This window comes from Diadema antillarum, unplaced genomic scaffold (genome assembly GCF_040938485.1).
Source record: "Diadema antillarum isolate AM-2024a unplaced genomic scaffold, OU_Dant_1.0 seq00000053_RagTag, whole genome shotgun sequence".
In the NCBI taxonomy this organism is placed as follows: Eukaryota; Metazoa; Echinodermata; class Echinoidea; order Diadematoida; family Diadematidae; genus Diadema; species Diadema antillarum.
The window spans coordinates 518,591-543,207 of NW_027271161.1; the positions used below are offsets into that span (position 1 = coordinate 518,591).

The 24,617-nt window shown below is 41.8% G+C and overlaps 2 protein-coding genes across 2 annotated transcripts; both read left to right on the forward strand.

Annotated features, from left to right (window-relative positions):
- Nucleotides 1–1,793: 1,793 nt before the first annotated feature.
- LOC139725653 (5-hydroxytryptamine receptor 1A-alpha-like) lies at nt 1,794–5,619 on the forward strand. The gene is made up of 5 exons (XM_071636745.1): nt 1,794–1,888; nt 2,733–2,946; nt 3,291–3,812; nt 4,739–4,916; nt 5,369–5,619. The coding sequence occupies exons 1-5, from the start codon at nt 1,794–1,796 to the stop codon at nt 5,617–5,619; spliced, it is 1,260 nt and encodes a 419-aa protein (XP_071492846.1).
- A 16,560-nt stretch (nt 5,620–22,179) lies between these two features.
- Nucleotides 22,180–24,617, forward strand: LOC139725654 (5-hydroxytryptamine receptor 1A-like). The gene is made up of 4 exons (XM_071636746.1): nt 22,180–22,353; nt 22,692–23,147; nt 23,759–23,933; nt 24,394–24,617. Exons 1-4 carry the CDS (start codon nt 22,180–22,182, stop codon nt 24,615–24,617), a joined length of 1,029 nt encoding a protein of 342 aa, XP_071492847.1.

The window sequence follows — 24,617 nt, forward strand, 5'->3', positions numbered from 1 at the left end:
GGTCACACTTATTAGTCACGGCGAAGTCTCCAGCAGTGTTATAGGTCCTTTCATCACTGTCCAAGATGATCATGGTATGAAAACTCACATCAATAAAGTAGTATGTTAATCTGCAGCCATAGGTCTACGCAGGATTGGGAAATTGAGACACTTTCTTGATAAAGCGACTTCATAAAAACTGTTGCATGCGTTAATTTCTAGTCATTTGGACAACAATAATGGTTTGCTTTTTGTAGTTCCGGACTCTCAGCTGAAAAGACTCCAATTAACGGATGTAAATTTCAGCCGTATAGCTTGGGACACGCAAAAGGAAATTTGATCATTAATTATAAGTCCCATCTTTTTAGTCATCATTGTGTTGCCCATAAGAGCTCGTATCAAGTTCAAGATTTTGGCCCTTGTATTTAAATGTTTTCATGGAAATGCCCTGCACACCTCAGTGAACTATGGCTAATAGAATGGCTAACAGAATGAATTACTTGTGTGTTCATTCAGGAATCGGTTTCAGTTACTTACACAATGCTGCATATCAGTTTCTAATGAGATTAATGTCATGCGCATCCTTGGTGGCATCCCAGGTTTCAACGCTTACATATTTGTTGTCAATTCGTCCATTTGGTTCAGTGTTTTCTGACTTTCATCTTGCGGAGATCACAATACGATTAACTCTGTATAACAAGAATGTCTGATTCAGTGGATATGACACACAGCACTGCACCTGCTAATGAAGGGGGGCAAAACGAGGATAAATCATTACAAGCACTGAGGTAAGATATCTTTAAGAAGTAAAACTCGCTTCAAGAAATATATCCTAAGTGGACGTGTTAGTCAGCATGAGTTCCCCAACAATGTTGCGATTTTGAAAGACATTGTTGAGATAAGAATTGTCAAGAAATTGGTTGCTGAATAGCTTTTATAGTGTTTTAACATTTATAGCAAAAAAAAAGTGTGGGATTATATTTTCGTGTATGCCCATCAAACAAAGAAGAAAAAAAAAGTTCAACCATCAAATACTGAAGTCTATATGTCACTGTCATTTATGTGCACAAGAAATTCCAGAGTCATCAGAGGGATAGAATACTAATCTTTCTGAATTCAATGTGTCAATATTACTCAGTCAACTCCATATAAATGATACTCTCTCGAAAGTAGTAACAGGCCATGCTTTCAAATTATATAATTTCAAGAAAACAATGGTTTTATTACTTTTTTTAAGTTTAGCTTACGAACAAACACAAATACACATTACTTTGACGAAAGACTTGGTATATAGATCTGCCAAATGTCATAGTCTCTAATATTGATAACACGTCGACAATCATAAATACAATAACATTAGCAAATGCAATATACTGGCATTGATTAGCAGTAGAAGGGGATAAAAAAAGCGACAAAGAATGAAGTTAAACTTCAAAGCTTCAAATGTTCTCTTGCTCTTACCCTGCATGTTCAACTTGAACATTGAAGCCACGTTTTAACAGAGCCTTTCGAATCAGAGTTGTCGCGACAACGTCTGGCCAATCTTTTTTACCCCGTCCGTTAAGTCACTCTGTCACAACTTTCCGGGCAAGCTACGCAGGCATGTTGCGTGTAGGGATTTTCCAGCACGCAGGATAATTTTCTGCGGGCAGACAAGGATTTCGGCTAGTTTCTTACTTGCTGGACCAGTGTAACTTGCGTTCTTCTTACGTTCTAGTTAGGGATGACTTACGAGCACTGCCGATTGCCTGCGTTACAACATTAATTTACTGCGTATTTACCTGCGTGGAAGTTGCTTGCGAGATGCGGCCGCTATGAGCCTCCTGTTGGTGTTCTGCGTGGACCTCAGCGGGCAATTCCCGCAACTCATCCGGAAAAGGATGCTCAATGTCCTGTCACACCTTTCCGGGCAAGCCTTGTTTAATTGTAACTCGCGGGGGACAATTTTTGCTACCCTAAGTTCCCCACAGATGGCACGCCCCCGACGTTATCTCTAAGCACGTATCTCGCCCGTAGTTGCCCGGAATCTTATTTACCCGCACCTATGTTTAGACCCTGTCACACCTTTTCGGGCAAGCAACGCGGGCTTGTTGAGTGTGGGGATTTTCTAGCATGCAGGATATCATATATATATATATATATATATATATATATTTTTTTTTTTTTTGTTTGTTTGTTTGTGGGTGGACAAGCTAGGATTTGGGCGAGTTTCGCATGCGTCTTTCCCGCTGGACCCGACTTACGCTCTATTTACGTACATTCCGTGTGATCTGCGTGTCAGAAATTGTTCCCCGCAAGTCACAAGCAAGGCTTGCCCTGAGAGGTGTGACAGGCCCTTGGGCATGCTCAAAAGCTGTTCCGGGTGAGTCGCGGGGATTGGTCGCAGAGGTCCACGTAGAACACCAATAGGAGGTCCGTAGCAGCAGCACCTCACAGGCAACTCACACTCAACTTGCCCGAAATGAGAACGTGAGCAGGAGGTTAGTAGCACACGTCCAGCAACGAAACTAGCCTAAACTAGCCTAAACTAGCCTAAATACTTGTCTCCCCGCAGAAAAGTGTCCTGGAAAACCCATACAAGTAACAAGCCCGCGTAGCTTGCCCAGGAAGGTGTGACAAGGCCTTACGAACAAGTACTGAGTATATCATGCCTAGACAGGAGCATATTATGTTATGAGCCTATCATGAAGGCCTTATTTCATACGTAAATTCTTCACTTCAGTTCTATATAATGATCATAATTTCTTTCACAGCTTATCCGTCATCATCCTTTGTGCCCTGTCCTTCAATCTTATGACGATTGTCGTCATACTGCGCACGCGCAGCCTGAGACAAAACCCCCACAACCTGCTGATGTTAAATCTCGCTGTGGCGGATCTGGGCGTGGTCCTGGCTAGCATGACATTCTCCATGGCGTCCATCTTCGATGAAGGAAGATTCTTATTCTCACACAGAACAGTATGTCAGGTAATGGGATTGAACCCCGTAATCAGTTTTAAATTCCCTCTAACACGTCTAAAGCACAAAATAAAGAAGTAGTGACAAATACCTGCTCCAGCTATAAATGACAAAAAAAGAACAAAAAAAAAAAGAAGAAAATTAATGTGTACATGAGTGAAAGTATTTCGCCACATATTTCTGTGCAATTTGTTACGTCTACCATTGCCATCGCACAAACACAAAAATATGTATTTTCATATCTCTATGTACTATATATGGCTTGACTTGTAATCAATACATTGGCTCATGTGTATGAAGCTGAAAAAAAACCCTAGACATTATTTCAGAGATATTTTCACTTTTCCTTACAGGCTAATGGTTTTCTCTCGACTTGGTTTTCATTCACCAATCTTCCACTGATCTTCTCTATCGCATTTGATCGATTCCTTATCATCGTGTGCCCACCACGTCACGCCCCGCCAAAACGACTTCGTATCGGTCTCTTAATTGCCATGTCGTGGACGATGGGTTTCATGGTTGCTCTCACAGCGGCGACATGCTGGCTGAGCGAGTTCAGATACAACGTGCACACCAAGCATTGCTCGCCCGTCTGGAGTCACGAGGCATTCGGTGTTGCCAACATAGTGTTAAGATATGCCATAGTTGTTCCTGCACTGGTCGTTTTCTATGCTGTCATCACTTTCTACTTGTGGAGAGAGGGACGGCGTCTAAAGACTTACGAGATTTCAAAACCATCTCTCGCGCTGACATCCAGGAGTCCTTCGGACAGGATTGGAACTCTTGAGGAAAGTCCTTCGGACAGGATTGGAACTCTTGAGGAAAGTCCTTCGGACAGGATTGGAACTCTTGAGGAAAACCGGTCGAGCAGTCAGGTAAATTTATATTAATTCCACATTGGGATATCGACATTGTAGGCACGCTATAGTTGCTCCAAGCAACGCTGCCAAGTAACACAATACAGAAGGCATTTCAGGCGTTATTACGAACTTTGTGGCATTAATTCAAAGTTCTGTTTTTCCTGACGTTCGTTAATCCGAAAATGAACCTTAGTTCTTATTCCGAAGGTTCGTTGATCTTAAAGTGAAAGAAAATATGTAAGGAAGGTGAGTACACTAACAAAACTTCGTAATTACAAACCTTCCTATTGTCTTTCGTGAAAACGAACCTTTGAAAATAATCAACTGTAACTGAATCTTAATCCCGGGATCTTAAACCATCATTTTTTCATACACAGCCTCGTTTTGTTTTCAAATTAAGCATGAAAATACAAACAACTTTGCTCTCTCTAAAATGTAAAATTGAAATGAAACTAATTAGATAGCATCCCGTTTGACAAAGCTGTTCAGCGCATGATGAGTATTCAATAAATAACATACAATATACGCACAGTTTGCGTATTTTCACTAAGTACTGTATTTCTTCGGTTATAAGTTAACTTCTTTAATACGATACAAAACAGCCGGTCCCGAGGATTTCGCTATAACGGAAGTGCACTGTGTTGATGGCCTTTACATACTCCGCTTGTAATCCCTCAGTTTTCAAATTCAAATTCAAATTCAAACTTTATTTTCACTTTTTTAAGAAGTTAAAAAGCTGGCAGTCAGAAAAGCATTCTTTCCCCAAGTTCTGACCCTCTCTGCATCCGCTTTCTAAGATTATCTCAATCATCGTCATACGGTTGCGACCGAGATACCGTGTGCGGAAATTATCGTAACTTGGCGACTACAGCATCATCTGCAAGTCATTTTTCATGTTTTCGTCACTTGTGTCTGTTCGTATTTCACACTCCCTTGATCAGACGGAGACGGCAGCGTCTGCATCTAAGGATTATCTATCCGTCGACAGCGTTGAGATAGATCACCATGGCAACAAAGAGGATGATGGTTCTGTGCCATCTGTCAGTGCAAACCGGAAGTCAGCCTGGAGGACCCGACGTCGCCGACACCTACAGGCTCACAGTCGAGTGGCAAGAGTAGGTGAGGACAAATAGGCAAGGAGGATGACCGTATCTTTGAATAATTGAAGAAAAAAGCGAGTATAGATCCTTTTCGGTATATTTGTCTCTTTAGTGTTAAGCATAACTTTTCAAACTGTGAAAACAAAGCAAAGATACAGAGTGTCACGAAACGAAAATCTTTCAACCACCTAGAATCACATTTGTTCAAATAAATTCCATTTTCTTAAATAAGACCTCTCCATGTTGATTAAACAACATTTCGAAGTATTAGCGTCAGACCCAAGGTACCAAGCAGAATGTTGATTTGCTTTATTTGTTTTCTATATCCTCCGTGGGTTGACTTTGACTTTCTGTGTGATATACATAGTTCATTTGACCGAAATTTGATATCGTTCTCAATTTGCACTTTGAGCTTTATAAAGTCTACTGTCAGAGCTCTTATTTTCTGTTTATATGTTGTCATCCGTATAGGGGCTGTACTCGTCTTCATGAGTATCATATGCTGGACGCCATACCTACTGATCCACGCAAACTACATCCGGGTCAGCGATGATCACTGGTTTGGCGTATTCACCATGTGGCTGGCATACTGCAACACTGTTCTGGACCCCTTGGTATACTCCTGCATGAATCGACGCGTGCGCGCCGATCTGTGGAAGTTGGCACGCCGTGTGCGCTGCTGTGGATTTCGAAGAAGTGTCACTTTCAATGTGCCAAAATGATGGATCTTTGGGTTTGCATGCCACGAATTAGTCTCTTGTGACGAAGACATTGTCGTTTATTGGTAGAAGTTATAAGATTGTTCGCTTGTATGACGCTAATCACTGTATGAACCGCTTGGTCTCAAAACGGCGAACTCCATTCTTGTTAATTTGAGATATCTAACCCTGCAGCTGCTGAAAACAGAGGAGAAAATAAGAAAATGTGGACTTCTTTTAATCATAACTTGCAGAATATTCCCTGTTATGTAAACAGTGAGGTATCACTGGAAGCATCTTATTTTACTACATCTGATGATAGACTTATTTCAAAATGATTATAAATGGCTATTAACTCATTTTGCTGTCAAACTCTTCATATATGTTGTGACGAGCAGTTAATACTGTTAGGGTGAGACTATTTAGAGATTTCTTTGACTTACAATTTATTCTAATGGCAAAGGGCAAATTTGAGAAGATATGGATACGACGCATTGTTTGCCCCACTGGGTCACATGGCAAGTGTGTGGCGTCGAGATTGAACCATCTGAGTGTACCAGAAGCATGTAAGGTTTTTTTTTTTTTCGATTCGCCAAGGTCCTTGTCCTTGCAAACACATTTCATTATTTCGAAAATTTTGAAATCACCATGCTAATAACACTTCAAGAGTTACGAAATATCAATCCATTACCTTTGAATCAGGCAAACTATTTAACTGTGTTTGATGTATGAGAAAGGTTGTATGCTGTATCTACGCATTGATAAAACACAGAAAAGCAGTCTGGACAGTGTAGCTTACGATCTGTAAACAGTTGGTAAAGTGGCGCTCATGAAACTAAAAGAAATCCCCTCCACAATCAGAGTGGGTACAACTGCTACTGACTTAGTCAAGTTTAATTACCACATGAAGCACGAATCATTCTGATTATATCAAAATGTCTATGATATGATTATCATTTCCTTCTCTTCTCTTTTTCTTTTTTTTTGTGGAGTCATATTAGTTACCTTTAATGAAGCCTCGATTTAACTGTAATGTACAGGGTAACTGATAAAACCAACCAACAAACAAATTTGCCATAGTTGCCTATAGTAGACAACGATGTTGGGGAGGGGGAGGAGGCAAAGCAGAGAATGAAAGGCACTATAATGTCAATGACCAGTGGGAAAATAACATGTGCATATATACATATATAAATATATATATTGTAACGAAATTCGGTGGAACCGATTCGATTTAACTGTTCGATTAGTATTTGTTATGATCGATAGTGTCTATAACATAGAAAGGGGCACAATATCGAAACGTTGGACAATTAACGTTTCAAGGTGGTAGAGCATCATTATGAGTTTTAAACATTTATTATCTAATATGTGGTTACTTGTTTGTCGTGGACAAGTTTGGATTATTTCAATACCAACTCCGGTTTAGACCGATGATACATGCCGAATTATAGTAACCATGTACAAGAGATACTGCTAAAATGTATAATCGTTGTACGAATTTAGTAACCACGCCAACATTGTCAATAATTTGAAAGACTACTGCGGGTGTTTCCCGCAGTGCTCACGGCCGTGCGGGATTGCCTCCTTACTCCGCGATAGGAGGAGAGGCATATAAAGTGGCCGTTGTGTGACATAGTCCGCAACAAGTAGCCCGTTTATGATACATTTCCAATGTGTTGTTATTGTTTGCTTCTATATGTAATAAACTGTACATGTGTTCCTGTAATGCTGACTTCACTGTGTCTTCTTGAGTGTTCTACCACGATACAACAGCTTGAAGAGTAGTGGTACATGTTCCTGAGAAGACCAACTAGCAAGTCATTGGATTTCGGGTATATTGGTAATGTGACTTGTCGCATAGTCCGTGCCCAATCCAAGTTCCAGTCGTCGTCATTGGATTTCGGGTATAATGGTAATGTGACTTGTCGCATAGTCCGTGCCCAATCCAAGTTCCAGTCGTCGGCTGAAGAAGTTGGTAACGGTGCGATGTAGCACTTTACCCCGTGCCACCAACGATACCTGTGCCACCATATGGTTGTGAAAGGTGTTCCACGTTAGCGTGACTGAGTTGGTAGCAGAGTTGGTAACAAAACTTGGTAGCAAGAGTTGGTAGCAAAAGTTGGTAACAAAATAAGTGTACCAATTTAACATTCTCTACAAGTGACGCTTGGGAGTGACATATTTTAAGTGATGCTGAACTTGGTATGTGTGCCGCTTGTGTTAGTGAGCTGCTTCTGACACAACATAATACATGGTAGTGTGTACAGACTAGTAGTTTTAATGATTTAAAGGGATCGTTGTAAACTGCAACAAAACGAACCCCGCCTACTCGGCCATCCTGACACGGCTCGCGGAGACATTTGTACAGACAGTCAAATACACTCTCTTAATTCACGACGAGAAGGCGAGTTCGTCACACATGGTGTCAGGAGTGGGATCCCTGTTTGTAACTTTTATATGAATTAATGTAGTAAACTGTGTTTTCACTATGGCACGCGAAACGCCATTGGTGGAGTTGTCACTTTTGCTGGAGAGCAAGATTAGCGAAATCGACGACTTGATTGCTCAGGTGTCCGAATCGGTTCGCAAACAAACTGGAGTAGCACCAACTTCGGTTTCTAACTTACGCTGCTCACCGATGATACTTGGAGGGCGCCGTAACCAGTCGTCACTGCCACCCTCACCAGTGGTGTCACCTCAGCTGTTTGGAGATGCGAATGGAGAGGTGGAGTTGTCAGCTCCGCCATCGGCAAAGCTACTACCTCAGCAGCATCAAACTCCAATGCAGCAGTCGCATTCATCTCGTACAAGTGACCAGCCTGTTACATTTGGAGGACAACCAGATGTAATGCCACACCAGTTTGGCCCGAACCAGCGACGTCGAACAGAGCTCTGGGACCAGAGACGTCATTATGATGTTCAGGGCAACGGAACCAGCAAACCGGCCGTCATACCAGATAGATATGATGGCAAAGGACCTGTGCAGGACTATCTTTGCCAATTCGAAGCTTGCGCTGGAGTTAACCGCTGGACGGAAGTGGAAGCTCTTCAATATTTGGCTGTCAGCTTGAAAGGAGCTGCTGTCAAAGTACTAGCACAGCAGACGGGACGTCAGTTGACGTACCAAGAACTTGTGAACCGCCTGAAGCACCGCTTTGGACCTGTTTCGCATTCAGAAGTATTCCTGGCTGAACTGCGTACCAGGCGACGCAGACCGAAGGAAAGTTTGCAGGAGCTAGGACAGAGTATTCGTGAGCTTACATCCATGGCATATCCTGAATTCGAGGAAGCGAGCCAAGATAAATTGGCTCGAGGTCATTTTCTCGATGCTATAGTTGACCGGGATATCAGAATCAGCCTTTTCCGGGCTCAGCCTCGTACGCTCGACGAGGCCATCCAAGCTGCTCTCAACACAGAAGCCTTCCTGCGGATGGAGAGTGACCGTCGACAGTATAACCGGGTCTTGTTGTCACAGGAGGAAGAACAAGACGTGGCTGTGAAAGATGAAGACACTGCTGACAAATCCATGGGGGTGTCTGAAAATAACACCACTCTCATGATCGAAGCAGTGAGCGATCTAATAAAGAAGAGGGAGAAGGAGCAGCTAGCGCCAGTGCCGAGAAACGACTTGGCATTAAAGACTGAGACACTCCCTAAAAGCGAGCAGGAGGACAGTCAGCCTTCTGATAACAAGGAGGACACATCCAAGGAGGGTGCGAATCCTCCAGACGACGGGTGCACACCAGCCAGAGAGGCACCCGAACCAGAGACATCTCAACCGCCACTACCTAGTTCCCCAGCTTCACTTCTGTCATCCACGTTCCAGAAAGGACTGTACGTGAAGTTGAACGTGAATGGACAGGAGGTGATGTTTCTGGTAGACAGTGGTGCATCGCAGTCATATGTCTCAGAAGGAATGTACCTGCGAATGAGACCAGAGCGAAAGCCACCACTTGAACCAGTGACAAGCATCGTTCGTCAAGCAGATGGATCTCGGCTGAAAACAAAGGGACATGCTACCATGGAACTTCAGCTTGGCTCCTGCTTGTGCCATGTTGACTTGGTAGTAGCTGACATAAGAGCTGAGGGCATCCTCGGTCTGGATCTCTTGATTGGTCTGGACACCACGCTAGATTTCGAGAACATGCAGCTGCATACTCCATGGGTATCTCTCCCATGTATAAACAATGAGAGACAGAAATGTGCAGCAACGACAACACCAACATTGGTAAAAGGGACAGTGCCATCCAACCTTACCAGCCTTGCTGAGGACGACACAGAGACCACGCCTCTCGACGAAGGTATAACTCAGAATCGTGTGCCGCCACATCTGGTGGACTTCTGTCAATGCAGTTTGACAGAAACTCCCCCAGAAAGCAATTCATCGGCATACCAGCTTCTGAGAGACGACTCAGAGGTGTTCTGTACAGGCCGAGCAGGGACACGTGTCAGCGTCAGCGCGACAGCACCAGTGGTTGCGGGAAAGCTACCTAGTGGACATCGCCGGTGTGACGACTCTTCCTCACCTGCACGCTATTCTCGGTCACCGGGAAGACCACCTGATTATCTACCCCGATCGAGGAGCCGCTCTCCGTTGAGGCACGTCCGTTCTTCTCGTCGTACATCGGATTCATTCTGGCACACCATGCCAGGGTAAAATGTGACATTTCTCGTGTCGACCTGTCTGCTGCAAGGGAGCAGCCCGGTCAGGAAATCAAATGAAGAGACTGTTGAACTCTTAAAAGATGAGTTTCTGACGAACAATTAGTCTATATTATGACAGTTTTGGACAGCTTTGAACTAAAGACTGTAGCTGTCTCATTACGTTATTATGGACTGTACGTAGAGTTTTGCAAAGGAGCAAAACGTTCAATAATGTTTGTAGTAGTATATTTTGTTGTCATTTTTTGCTCTCTGTGTGTTCGGCTCCAGGGACGAAGCCTGCATGGGGAGGGAAGCCATGTAACGAAATTCGGTGGAACCGATTCGATTTAACTGTTCGATTAGTATTTGTTATGATCGATAGTGTCTATAACATAGAAAGGGGCACAATATCGAAACGTTGGACAATTAACGTTTCAAGGTGGTAGAGCATCATTATGAGTTTTAAACATTTATTATCTAATATGTGGTTACTTGTTTGTCGTGGACAAGTTTGGATTATTTCAATACCAACTCCGGTTTAGACCGATGATACATGCCGAATTATAGTAACCATGTACAAGAGATACTGCTAAAATGTATAATCGTTGTACGAATTTAGTAACCACGCCAACATTGTCAATAATTTGAAAGACTACTGCGGGTGTTTCCCGCAGTGCTCACGGCCGTGCGGGATTGCCTCCTTACTCCGCGATAGGAGGAGAGGCATATAAAGTGGCCGTTGTGTGACATAGTCCGCAACAAGTAGCCCGTTTATGATACATTTCCAATGTGTTGTTATTGTTTGCTTCTATATGTAATAAACTGTACATGTGTTCCTGTAATGCTGACTTCACTGTGTCTTCTTGAGTGTTCTACCACGATACAACAGCTTGAAGAGTAGTGGTACATGTTCCTGAGAAGACCAACTAGCAAGTCATTGGATTTCGGGTATATTGGTAATGTGACTTGTCGCATAGTCCGTGCCCAATCCAAGTTCCAGTCGTCGTCATTGGATTTCGGGTATAATGGTAATGTGACTTGTCGCATAGTCCGTGCCCAATCCAAGTTCCAGTCGTCGGCTGAAGAAGTTGGTAACGGTGCGATGTAGCACTTTACCCCGTGCCACCAACGATACCTGTGCCACCATATGGTTGTGAAAGGTGTTCCACGTTAGCGTGACTGAGTTGGTAGCAGAGTTGGTAACAAAACTTGGTAGCAAGAGTTGGTAGCAAAAGTTGGTAACAAAATAAGTGTACCAATTTAACATTCTCTACAAGTGACGCTTGGGAGTGACATATTTTAAGTGATGCTGAACTTGGTATGTGTGCCGCTTGTGTTAGTGAGCTGCTTCTGACACAACATAATACATGGTAGTGTGTACAGACTAGTAGTTTTAATGATTTAAAGGGATCGTTGTAAACTGCAACAAAACGAACCCCGCCTACTCGGCCATCCTGACACGGCTCGCGGAGACATTTGTACAGACAGTCAAATACACTCTCTTAATTCACGACGAGAAGGCGAGTTCGTCACAATATATATATATATATATATATATATATATATATATATATATATATTGAAAGAAATTGGACTGAGGCGGGACGTTGATCTCGATCTTAGTCTCCCTTTTATTTGTCAAGCTTTCGGCCCGTCATTAGGCAGAATAATTAAACAGAATAATTATTATATGAATAACCTGATGTGTCATATAATATATAATACAATTTCATATATTACCAATCTTCTAAATCATTTCCTTTATATACACAAATCAATCATTCAATTCAATACAAATATCCAATCTAACCTCAAATCATCATCAGAATAACATCATATGTCCAAAAAAATATATAAATAAATTCTTATATCATAATGCTGCATATAATAATCACATCGTCTTATAATTCTTAGCATGATGATCACAAACAGAATCATATACATATATATCATATTCATAATATTTGCATTGCGTATATGTATACATCCACATACGCACATACACACACACATACATACGCACATATATACATATTCACATACACACACACAAGCAAACACACACACACCCACACACACACATACACACACACACACACACGCAACTCCGGTTGATATAATACTGAAAACACTAACCCCATGGCATTAACGTTGACCAATGAACCCCACATAGCTCTTATCCCGAGCCCCCTCACTCTAAACTTCAGACTCACAGTAAAACACCCGTAGCAGAAAACTCGGCCATGATCAGACAGGACAAAATATAGCCCAACATACAGGTAAAACACCGTAATAAATTTCAGGTTAGATATATCGTGATTATTGAGATTTCATTTGTATGTACTGATATATTGTATGATCACAAGATGTAGGAATAAAGTTGAGTGTAATAAGTTTATGTGATTTGATATGAATGAAATGTATAATGGTGTATAATGATGAATTCGGGAAAATGTATGAATTTGCGATTTCTGATATGATTATTTCTGACTGTATACTTAAATGTAACATGATAGATATTATGATTGAATATTGTTCTTGTGAAATTCTGTTGATATTTATTGTATGATCATACGATTCATGATTACTGTCGAGCGTCACGAGTTGATCTGATTGGATATGAATGATATGGAAAATAGTGTATGATGGATTTGTGAATATGATCTTGTGATGTTTTAATATGATTATGTTTGATTATATATGCAAAATAAGAGGTATTATGAATGATTGAATGTTAATTACTGTATTTTTTGAACAGAAGATGAGCACACGGTGCTGGGATGCACGATAACGATACGAGTCCCACGCAGGTAATTTATAGAAACTGTTGTTGTTTACACATCTGATCTAAGAGTTGATATATTTTTGGCAGGGTTAAGGTTATCATATTTCGGTAATATAAGAAATATATAGGATATGCTGATTTAGATAGTATTATATCAACCGGAGTTGTGTGTGTGTGTGTGTGTGTGTGTGTGTGTGTATGTGTGTGTGTGTGTGTGTTTGCTTGTGTGTGTGTGTGTGAATATGTATATATGTGCGTATGTATGTGGGTGTGTGTGTGCGTATGTGGATGTATACATATACGCAATGCAAATAGACGTTATGAATATGATATAATATATGTATATGATTCTGTTTGTGATCATCATGCTAAGAATTATAAGACAATATGATTATTATATGGCAGCATTATGATATAAGAATTTATTTATATATTTTTTGGACATATGATGTTATTCTGAGGACGATTTGATGTTAGATTGGATATTTGTATTGAATTGAATAATTGATTTGTGTATATAAAGGAAATGATTTAGAAGATTGGAAATATATGAAATTGTATTACATGTATATATTATATGACACATCAGGTTATTCATATAATAATTATTCTGTTGGTAGGTCCTGACGAAGGCCCAATGACCGGCCGAAAGCTTGACAAATAAAAGGGAGACTAAGATCGAGAGCAACGTCCCGCCTCAGTCCAATTTATTTCAATATATATGCTACCAACAATGCGGCACCGCGCACGTTCGGGACCCAGGGAACTATCTCTCACATTATATATATATATATATATATATATATATATATATATATATATATATACATAATACATACATATACATACATACATGTGCATACATGTGTTTATATTTTTAATTTCATTTTACTTCATTTTCAATATGACAAAACATTTACATACACAAAGTAACACAAGATCAGTACAAAATAAGTTACAAAGAAAAATACTTTGAACTGACAATAAATACTGTGGTCTTTCTGATTTTAATCAAAATCAAAATAGTTTAAAATGGAGTAGACTGCTCAAAAGCAAAGCTTGTAATTCGCAGTCTCATTGTGAATAACTAATTACTGAACTAATAAGAATAAGGCAGTAGCCTCAAAAGGAAAAAAACAAAAAGAATAGTACACACACACACACACACACACACACACAGACAAACAAGCACAAGACAACTTTTTTGTAAAAAAAAAGAAAAGAAAAGAGAGGAATTAGCGTGATGATGGAAGGGGTAATAGGAAGAGACTAAGGAGGGTACAGGGAAGACGGGGAAAAGGGGCGAAGAAAGAGAAGTTGAAAGGTCACTGTCAACACACGCGATGCACAAATTGCGAGGGCTCACCGAGGTATAATATAGGAGAAATTGTGTATCTAAACAATTGACGATTTTGACAAGGAGAAGAAAAGACTTAAGATTAGGGGGTACAAGAATATAACTCATTCTTCTACATAAGAATTTGTTTTAAAATTCTTCTATTTGAATGTAAAAGTATTCAAATGTGAAGCTTCTTTTTTATTGTTATCAAAACAAAATATAGATTTAGAAAAAATGGTCTTATTCAGTGGCAAGTGAAATGCGTTGGATTGCCGGGTAGGATAGGAATGAACATTTTATTTTTTAGTAATGTACATGGAATCGAGGGAGAGAATTGTTAGTAAGTTTGTACATGAGATTTTCCTTAATGTAAAAACCACAAATCCCTTTTCCTTAAGATAAGTTCGTGGAGTACAGTTAACTCTGAGTATACCGACGTAACCGAAACAGAAACAGAAAATGTTATTTTCATGAAATAAACCATCAGTATGGCTGATAATACGACGGACTTTTTTCTGCGGAAAATGATATTCTATTTCAAGTACGAGGGATACATTTTTCCCCAGTCGATGGTGCGATATATTCTTGAGTCTATATGTATGAATTCCAAGTAAGTTCATTATCAAGAGTCAAACTTGAAAATTTGTTTGAAGGGACTTCTTTTATGATTGCATCGTCCAAGACAATATTCCGTGGTAAATTTTGCAGAGAATTACTGAAAATATACACTTGGTTGTTGTTTTTTTAAGATTTATGGACAATTTATTGGCTCTCTTCCATTGAAGTAATTCTATCAATGCAATATTTCAAATATCACTCAACATACCAGGATCGAAATTAGAAAGAAACACATTAGAATTGTCCGCAAATGATAATAAAAAAGAAAGAAAAAGAACCTCGATGAAGTCGGCATATCATTGTTATCAAGAATAATAAAAGAGATACAAGCAAGCTTCCTTGAGGTACACAACATTTAACAGATGTATGACCGTTGATAAGAACAAAGTGATTTCGATTTAGTAAGGTAACGCCTAAACCACTCCAAAGCAGTTCCTTGGATACCATAGTGGAGTAATTTGTAAAGCAGTATACTGTAGTCGACGGTCGATGGTAGAAAAGGCCTTGCAGAAGTCAAGGAAGACGTAACACCAATATTATGATTAGATTTGTCAGTATCTTTTGAGACTTTCGTAATCGACGGTATGGATTGCGTGAGATGTATTGTGTTTTTGCAAAAAAACAACAACAAACAAACTGATAATCAGAAATGATTTTATGAGTACACACTGTATCTAAAACTTCAATAGTCTAGAGTAAACAAACTTTTCCATGTAATTTCGAAATAGAAGTCTACAGAGTTATGGACTTACAATTACAAGCACCTTCCCTTTCCCTTGTTTTTCAATAACTTAAAATTACCTTGACAACTTTCATGGCCTGAGGGATAACACAATTACTTAAAGACAAATCAAACACATGCAGCAATGGATCAACAATGAAATTCAGGATATTTTTCAAAAGAACATTAAACTTGTGCCCAGCTCCTTTTCTCTTTTATCTATTAATTCGCCCCTGCGAAAGGGAATGAAAAACAAGAAGCTGGGATTAGGAGTTTGTAGAAAAAGAATTCTCATGACTACGAGGAATATTTTGAGCAAGAATGTGTTCTATTCGCCAAAAAAAGAAAAGAAAAAGAAAAGATGTTTGCCATTGATGTATAGTCATGAACAGAGTGATTATGTGTATCTGTATTAGTAATGCGTGTTTTTTCTCTCTCTTATATGGCTGTATTCATAGTTTTCCACGTATTTTGGATATCGTGTCCAAACAGAAATATCACATTATTGCAACTGAGTGACAAATTGCCCTACATCGACGTGAATAAGCACTGAATTGATCAGTGCTTTTTGATTCTTTTGATTTTTAGGTTTTGTTTTTAGTTTCATGAATTTGAATAATTACGTCGGGCGGAAGTTCGGTGGTCTAATGGAGATGACGCCTGTCCGGAGATCAGGAGGTTGTCGGTTCGAATTCTGCTCGAGTACGTGCGCCCATGATTTCTTTTTATCACGGCTACAACTAGAAACACTGATCAATTCAGTGCAAATCAGTACAAATGAAACCATGGTTTAAAACCATGGACAAAATCATGGAGCGCCAAGTGTCGCATGGAATATTTCGTTACGAAATAAGTCTTTTCGTCAATGAAATGATTATTTTGTAACGAAATGACAACGTTTTGTAACTAAATGAACATTTCGTCCACGAAATGATAATTTCGTTAACGAAACGGTCATTTTGTCTACGAAATGACCAATTTGTACCACCTTCGTGAATTCGGGCCGAAGTGAACAAGACCCACGAGCTTGACATCAAGTCAAATAGGCTCTCAAGAGCTATACGATCCACGATCTAGACACTAAGCCTTACTTGTCTATTATAGTGTCCAGCTCGTGAACCTGTTTTACTTGATGTCTATTGGTCGTGGGCTGTAGGACTCGTGGGTGTAGGACTCGTGGACCTTTTTTCAATGTCCAGCTTGTGGGCTGTATGACTCTGGGCGTGTAGCTCGTAAGATGACCCCGCATTGCCAGGTGTCGACAATTCATGGCCGGCGGAACCGGGGGGGGGGGGGCAGGGGGACTCACCCCCCAACACTATTCGTTCACCATACAAAGGAATACTAGTACATAAGGTGCCATCACTTTAGGCCCCCACTTTTTTTTTAACCCGGAAGTACGTAAGTGGCAATAAAACGAAATAGAGAGAGATCTTGAAGTGTGGACAAGGTAAGGTTATGTTTTTGCGCTGAAGAGCCCCCTTTTCTTTTGGCTTGTCGAGCTGAAGAAACCCGGAAGTTGAGGGAGATTTTTTTTTTGCTTGTCAGCTGAAGAAGAAGGAGAACGCTGAGGAGAAGACCTTTTTTTTTTGCTTCTTAGGTCATGAAACCCGGAAGTGTCCCCCACACTGTTGAAAACGCTCCCCCGGCCCTGCAATTTCTTAGTAAACACTACATTCGAGTATTTTCTAATAAAAAATTCAGTATTTCAGAGTCTGGAGATTTAATCTGGTATCTCATTGGCTTTTAATCTTGGTGGCGACTCCAGTTTCGCTGGTCGCAAAGACATCTCTGCGACGTTCACGGAGACTAACCTGGTTTCGAGGAGTCGCGAAAGAATCAAACATTTTTCGCAGATTTGCCCAGTCTCCCACTGGTTTTGGAGCTTTCCACGACATCTCCGCGCTGTCTCCTTAAGCCCACCGCACACTATACGACGACTCACGACTACAGTATACGACTAACAGACTTTGGATCTGAAATAAACAAGTGTGTTTATTCTGAGGCTATTGTGATTTATTTCAGATCCAAAGTCTGCTAGTCGTATTGTCGTGAGTCGTATAGTGTGCGGAGGGCTTTAGTTGCAGCCAAGTCGCGGAGACTAATTTTGTTCGAGACGTCTCAGCGATCGGGAGACCTATTGAGGACCTTGAGAAGACGTCTCTGAGACATCGTGGACGTCCAGGCGAAGAAGTTGTCACCTTGTTTGGGGACGTCTCGGACGTCGCCCTGGAGTAGCCTTCTTTGTGAGAGCTGAAACCATTTTTTTTTTCTCAGACTGTTAGGTCACACTTATTAGTCACGGCGAAGTCTCCAGCAGTGTTATAGGTCCTTTCATCATTGTCCAAGATGATCATGGTATGAAAACTCACATCAATAAAGTCGTTTGTTAATCTGCAGCCATAGGTCTACGCAGGATTGGGAAATTGAGACACTTTCTTGATAAAGCGACTTCATAAAAACTGTTACATGCGTTAATTTCTAGTCATTTGGATAATAATAATGGTTTGCTTTTTGTAGTTCCGGACTCTCAGCTGAAAGAACTCTAATTAACGGATGTAAATTTCAGCCGCATGGCTTGGGACACGCAAAAGGAAATTTGATCATTAATTATAAGTCTCATATTTTGTAGTCTTCATTGTGTTACCCATAAGAGCTCGTATCAAGTTCAAGATTTTGGCCCTTGTATCTAAATGTTTTCATGGAAATGCCCTGCACACCTCAGTGAACTATGGATAATAGAATGGCTAACAGAATGAATTACTTGCGTGTTCATTCAGGATTCGGTTTCAGTTACTTACACAATGCTGCATATCAGTTTCTAATGAGATTAATGTCATGCGCATCCTTGGCATCCCAGGTTTCAACGCTTACATATTTGTTGTCAATTCGTCCATTTGGTTCAGTGTTTTCTGACTTTCATCTTGCGGAGATCACAATACGATTAACTCTGTATAACAAGAATGTCTGATTCAGTGGATATGACACACAGCACTGCACCTGCTAATGAAGGGGGGCAAAACGAGGATAAATCATTACAAGCACTGAGGTAAGATGTCTTTAAGAAGTAAAACTCGTTTCAAGAAATATATCCTAAGTGGACGTGTTAGTCAGCATGAGTTCCCCAACAATGTTGCGATTTTGAAAGACATTGTTGAGATAAGAATTGTCAAGAAATTGGTTGCTGAATAGCTTTTATAGTGTTTTAACATTTGTAGCAAAAAAAAAAAAAAATATGGGATTATATTTTCGTGTGTGCCCATCAAACAGAGAAGAAGAAAAAAAAAGGTTCAACCATCAAATACTGAAGTCTATGTCACTGTCATTTATGTGCACAAGAAATTCCAGAGTCATCAGAGGGATAGAATACTAATCTTTCTAAATTCAATGTGTCGATGTTACTCAGTCATCTCCATACAAATTATACTCTCTCGAAAGTAGTAACAGGTCATGCTTTCAAATAATAACATTTCAAGAAAACAATTTTTTTATTACTCTCTTTTTTTTAAAGTTTAGCTTACGAACAAACACAAATACACATTACTTTGGCGAAAGCCTTGGTGTAAATCTGCCTAATGTCATTGTCTATAATATTGATAACAACACGTCGACAATCGTAAATACAATAACACTAGCATAATACAATATCAATACTGCCATAGATTAGCAGTAGAAGGGGATAAAAAAGGCGACAAAGAATGAAGTTAAATTTCAAAGCTTAAAATGTTATCTTGCTCTTGCTCTTGCTCTTGCCCTGCATGTTCAACTTGAACAATGAAGCCACGTTTTACCAGGGCCTTTCGAACCAGAGTTGTCGCGACAACGTCTGGCCAATCTTTTTTACCCCGTCCGCTAAGTCACCCTGTCACACCTTTCCGGGCAAGCTACGCGGGCTTGTTGCGTGTAGGGATTTTCCAGCACGCAGAATAATTTTCTGCGGGCAGACAAGGATTTCGGCTAGTTTCTTACTTGCTGGACCAGTGTAACTTACGTCCTTCTTACGTTCTAGTTAGGGACGACGTACGAGCACTGCCAATTGCCTGCGTTACTACTGCGTATTACCCTACGTGGATGTTGCTTGCGAGATGCGGCCGCTATGAGTCTCCTGTTGGTGTTCTGCGTGGACCTCAGCGGGAAATTCCCGCGACTCATCCGGAAAAGGATGCTCAATGTCCTATCACACCTTTCCGGGCAAGCCTTGTTTAATTGTGACTCGCGGGGGACAATTTTTGCTACCCTAAGTTCCCCACAGATGGCACGCCCCCGACGTTATCTCTAGCACGTATCTCGCCCGTAGTTGTCCGGAATCTTATTTACCCGCACCTATGTTTAGACCCTGTCACACCTTTTCGGGCAAGCAACGCGGGCTTGTTGCGTGTGGGGATTTTCTAGCATGCAGGATATTATATATTCATATATATATATATTTTTTTTATTTTTTTTTTTTTGTGGGTGGACAAGCTAGGATTTGGGCGAGTTTCGCATGCGTCTTTCCCGCTGGACCCGACTTACGCTCTATTTACGTACATTCCGTGTGATCTGCGTGTCAGAAATTGTTCCCCGCAAGTCACAAGCAAGGCTTGCCCTGAGAGGTGTGACAGGCCCTTGGGCATGCTCAAAAGCTGTTCCGGGTGAGTCGCGGGGATTGGTCGCAGAGGTCCACGTAGAACACCAATAGGAGGTCCGTAGCAGCAGCACCTCGCAGGCAACTCACACTCAACTTGCCCGAAATGAGAACGTGAGCAGAAGGTTAGTAGCACACGTCCAGCAACGAAACTAGCCTAAACTAGCCTAAATACTTGTCTCCCTGCAGGAAAGTGTCCTGGAAAACCCAAACAAGTAACAAGCCCGCGTAGCTTGCCCAGGAAGGTGTGACAAGGCCTTAAGGCCGTGTCACACCAGCCTTGCGTGCGACTTCCGAAGAACATTTTTGCCATCCGGAGGTCCCCGCACATGACCCGCACATGACAGTACCTAGCATGTATATATCTCAAAAGTAGTTACCCGGAGGTGCGCACGCTGGCTCTATTCACCCGCTGCCAAAAAGGCCCTGTCACACCAGCTAAGCGGGCTTATTGCGTATGGGGATTTTTCAGCACGCAGAATAATTTCTGCGGCCGGACAAGGTTTAGGGCGAGTTTGGCGTGGGTATTACATGATAAACGCGTGATACCTAAGTCCTTCTTGCGTGTATTCCGTTGAACTGCATGTTAGGCGCGTGGGTGTCACGTGATAGCTTCGTGATAGCTTCTTTTATGTCAGTTACGGGCGACATACGGGCTATGCGAAGTACCTGCGCCACAACTGCGTGTTATCTGCGTACTAGTCGCCTGCGAGGTGAGTGCTAGCCTGAACAATAGGCTGGTTCGAGTGGATGGGCAAACAATCATTTATTTTGTCAACTAGCTTTCAAGAAGTGAAGATGCCCCGTAGACGGAAAGTGCACAAGGGCAGAGAACGTCCAGTGGATGGACAGCCACAAAGCCCGGAAGATTAACAGCAAATGCATCAAATTGCTGCTGAAGTCCATTCGGCGGATGAAGTCCTGTCCGAAAGGGACCAGGTAGTCCTCGACGCCACAGAGGACAGAGGACAAAGAAGAGAATGAGCCCACAAATGGCACGCACTCCCTTCACATAGGCATAGATCAGCGGGCAACTTACCTACTTCAAGTGGGTCAAATGCCTGTGAATTGTGGCGGCTACGGCCCTCCTACGGGTGTTCTGCGTGGAACTCTTCGGGCAATCCTCGCGACTCATCCGGAAATAGTTTTGGTCATGCTCAAAACTTTGCTGCCGGAAAATTGGACTAGCGTGCGCACCTTCGGGCAACTAAGGACGAGATAAGTGCTAGGTACTGTCAAGTTCGGGCCAACTGCGGAGAGCTCCGGGTTGCAAATTTGTTCCCCCGCAAGTCAAGCCGCAAAACTTCCCCAGATACGGTATGACAAGGCCTTGAGCATGCTCAAAACTTGTTCCGGAAGAGTCACGGGAGTTGCCCTAGAGGTACGCGCAGAACACAAGTAGGAAACCCTTACCGGTAGCACCTCACAGGCAACTCCAAAGCAGGTACTTCGCAATCCCCGTAAGTCGCTAGTAACAGAAAATGGATCGGTTTCAAAGCTCTCACGCGAGTCACACGGAACGCACGCAAGTAGAAGCTAAGTAGCACGCGTCTAGTAAGTAAGAAACAAGTGCGAAAATTGTAAACATTCTTGTCCGTCCGCGGAAAATCTTCTACGTGCTTTAAACTACCTCCTCGCCACAAGCCCGCGTAGCTTGCCCGGACAGGTGTGACACCGCCTTAACGAACAGGTACCGAGTATATCATGCCTAGAAAGGAGCATATTATGTTATGAGCCTATCATGAAGGCCTTATTTCATACGTAAGTTCTTCACTTTAGTTCTATATAATGATCAGAATTTTTTTCACAGCTTATCCGTCATCATCCTTTGTGCCCTGTCCTTCAATCTTATGACGATTGTCGTCATACTGCGCACGCGCAGCCTGAGACAAAACCCCCACAACCTGCTGATGTTAAATCTCGCTGTGGCGGATCTGGGTGTGGCCCTGGCTAGCATGACATTCTCCATGGCGTCTATCTTCGACGAAGGAACATTTTTACTCTCACACAGGACGGTATGCAAGGTAATGGGATTGAACCCCATAATCAGTTTTAAATTCCCTCTAACACGTCTAAAGCACAAAATTAAGAAGTAGCGACAAATACCTGCTCCAGCTATAAATGACAAAAAAGAACAAAAAAAAGAAGAAAATTAATGTGTACATGAGTGAAAGTATTTCGCCACACATTTCTGTGCAATTTGTTACGTCTACCATGGCCATCGCACAAACACAAAAATATGTATTTTCATATCTCTATGTACTATATATGGCTTGACTTGTAATCAACACATTGGCTCATGTGTATGAAGCTGAAAAAACCCTAGACATTATTTCAGAGATATTTTCATTTTTCCTTACAGGCTAATGGTTTTCTCTCGACTTGGTTTTCATACTCCAATCATCCGCTTATATCGTGTATCGCATTCGATCGTTTCCTCATCATCGTCTGCTCACCACGTCGCTCTCCGCCAAAAGGACTTCGTATCGGTCTCTTAATTGCCATGTCGTGGACTGTGGGATTCATGGTGGCTCTCACAGTAGCGACAGGCTGGCTGAGCGAGTTCAGATACAACGTGAACACTAAGCATTGCTCGCCGGTCTGGAGCTATGAGGAATTCCGTGTTTCCAATATAGTATTTAGTTATGGCATAATTGTTCCCGCACTGGTCTTTTTCTATGGTGTCATCACCTGTCATTTGTGGAGAGAAGGACGGCGTCTAGAGACTTATGAGATTTCCAAGTCATCTTTCGTGCTGACAGCCAGTAGTCCTTCGGACGGGAATGGAACTCTTGACAAAGACCGTTACAGCGATCAGGTAACCTTACATGATCTGCCACAATGTGATATTCTCGACGTTTTATGCAGGCTATTTCGGGCGAAACACCTATTATTCACATTAATCATCAACCCTCTAAAGCCCGTCGTAACAGGCCACAAAACGCAGGGTAGCCCCGGGGTAGCCTCCGGTGATGAATGTTCTCCGGAGAAGATTATGTTTGTTAAGACACAACACAGTGGACAGCTTCCGGAGAGCGTCCGGAGAGCGTCCGGAGAAATCTTACTCTGCGATCGACCAGGGTAGACGCGGGGTAGCCTCCGGCGAACCGCCGGAGGCTACCCCGCGAAGGTGCCTGTGAAGACGCTCGCGGGGTGAATCTTCTCCGTAGGCTATGTGCAGTTACCTACGTATACAGTCATCACACTCATCGAGTTCTGTGGGTAATTGAACGGTATCGTAATAGGCGTGCTATGATTGTAAAACATGTGGCTGATTTCATGACTTATACATTCCTTTTTCTTTCTTTTTGAAAGACCCTTAAGAAAGGAGAAATAAAAGGTGTCTGCACGGTAAACTTAATGTTAAGGAAGACTTTTTCATGCTTTCGTCAACTATGTCTATTCGTATCCCACACTCCCTCGATCCAGACCGAATCGGTGACGCCTGCATCCAAAGATGATTCATCCTTCGACAATGTTGAGGCAGATCACCATGGCAACAAAGAGGACGGTGTCCCTGCGCCACACGTCACTGGAAACAGGAAAGCAGACTGGAGGATCCGTCGTCGCCGCCACCGGGCTCACAGTCGAGTGGCAAGAGCAGGTGAGGCAAGGAGGATGAGCACATCTTGGGTTGAGAAGTAAAGAGGGAGTATAAATCCATTTATGTACTTTTTTTTTACTTCAGTTGTAACCATAACCTCTTAAGCTGTAAAAACAAAGTAAAGATAAAAAGTGTCACGAAAAGAAATCTTGGAAAGACGCTCCTTTTAAATATCGAGAATCACATTAAGCAAGTGTCATTTTCTGCAGTAAAACCCGAACGACATTCAGAAAGGTTAGCGTCGAACCCAAGTCACTCTGCAGAACATTCATTTGTTTTGCTTGTTTTCTAAATCGTTTTGAGCTCGATAGTGAATTTCTTTTCGACATACATGAATCTTCTCTGTTAGAACTCAAGTGCAGGATATTTTTCTCAGTCTCCATTTTCGGCCCACTTGAGTTAGTTCTATATACACAGCCAGATCACTAACTTTCCTTTTTTTATGTTGTCATTCTTATAGGGGCTATCCTCGTCTTCACTAACATCCTATGCTGGACGCCATACATACTGTTCCACTCAAAGTACACCCGGGTCTCTAGTGAAGGCCACTGGTTTGGCGTGTTCACCATGTGGCTGGCATACTGCAACGCTGTTCTGGACCCCTTGGTGTACTCGTGCATGAATCGACGCGTGCGGGACGAGCTGTGGAAGTGTGCGCGCCGTGTGCGGTGCTGTAGATTCTAG

Bases quoted from the DNA above. Each gene is read 5' to 3' on its own strand.
- LOC139725653 (XM_071636745.1), top strand. From the start codon at position 1,794: ATGAGCCTCCTGTTGGTGTTCTGCGTGGACCTCAGCGGGCAATTCCCG. The intron at 2,947-3,290 runs GTAATGGGATTG...TTTTCCTTACAG, and splicing joins CACACAGAACAGTATGTCAG to GCTAATGGTTTTCTCTCGAC. The intron at 4,917-5,368 runs GTGAGGACAAAT...TCATCCGTATAG, and splicing joins CAGTCGAGTGGCAAGAGTAG to GGGCTGTACTCGTCTTCATG.
- LOC139725654 (XM_071636746.1), top strand. From the start codon at position 22,180: ATGACGATTGTCGTCATACTGCGCACGCGCAGCCTGAGACAAAACCCC. The intron at 22,354-22,691 runs GTAATGGGATTG...TTTTCCTTACAG, and splicing joins CACACAGGACGGTATGCAAG to GCTAATGGTTTTCTCTCGAC. The intron at 23,934-24,393 runs GTGAGGCAAGGA...TCATTCTTATAG, and splicing joins CAGTCGAGTGGCAAGAGCAG to GGGCTATCCTCGTCTTCACT.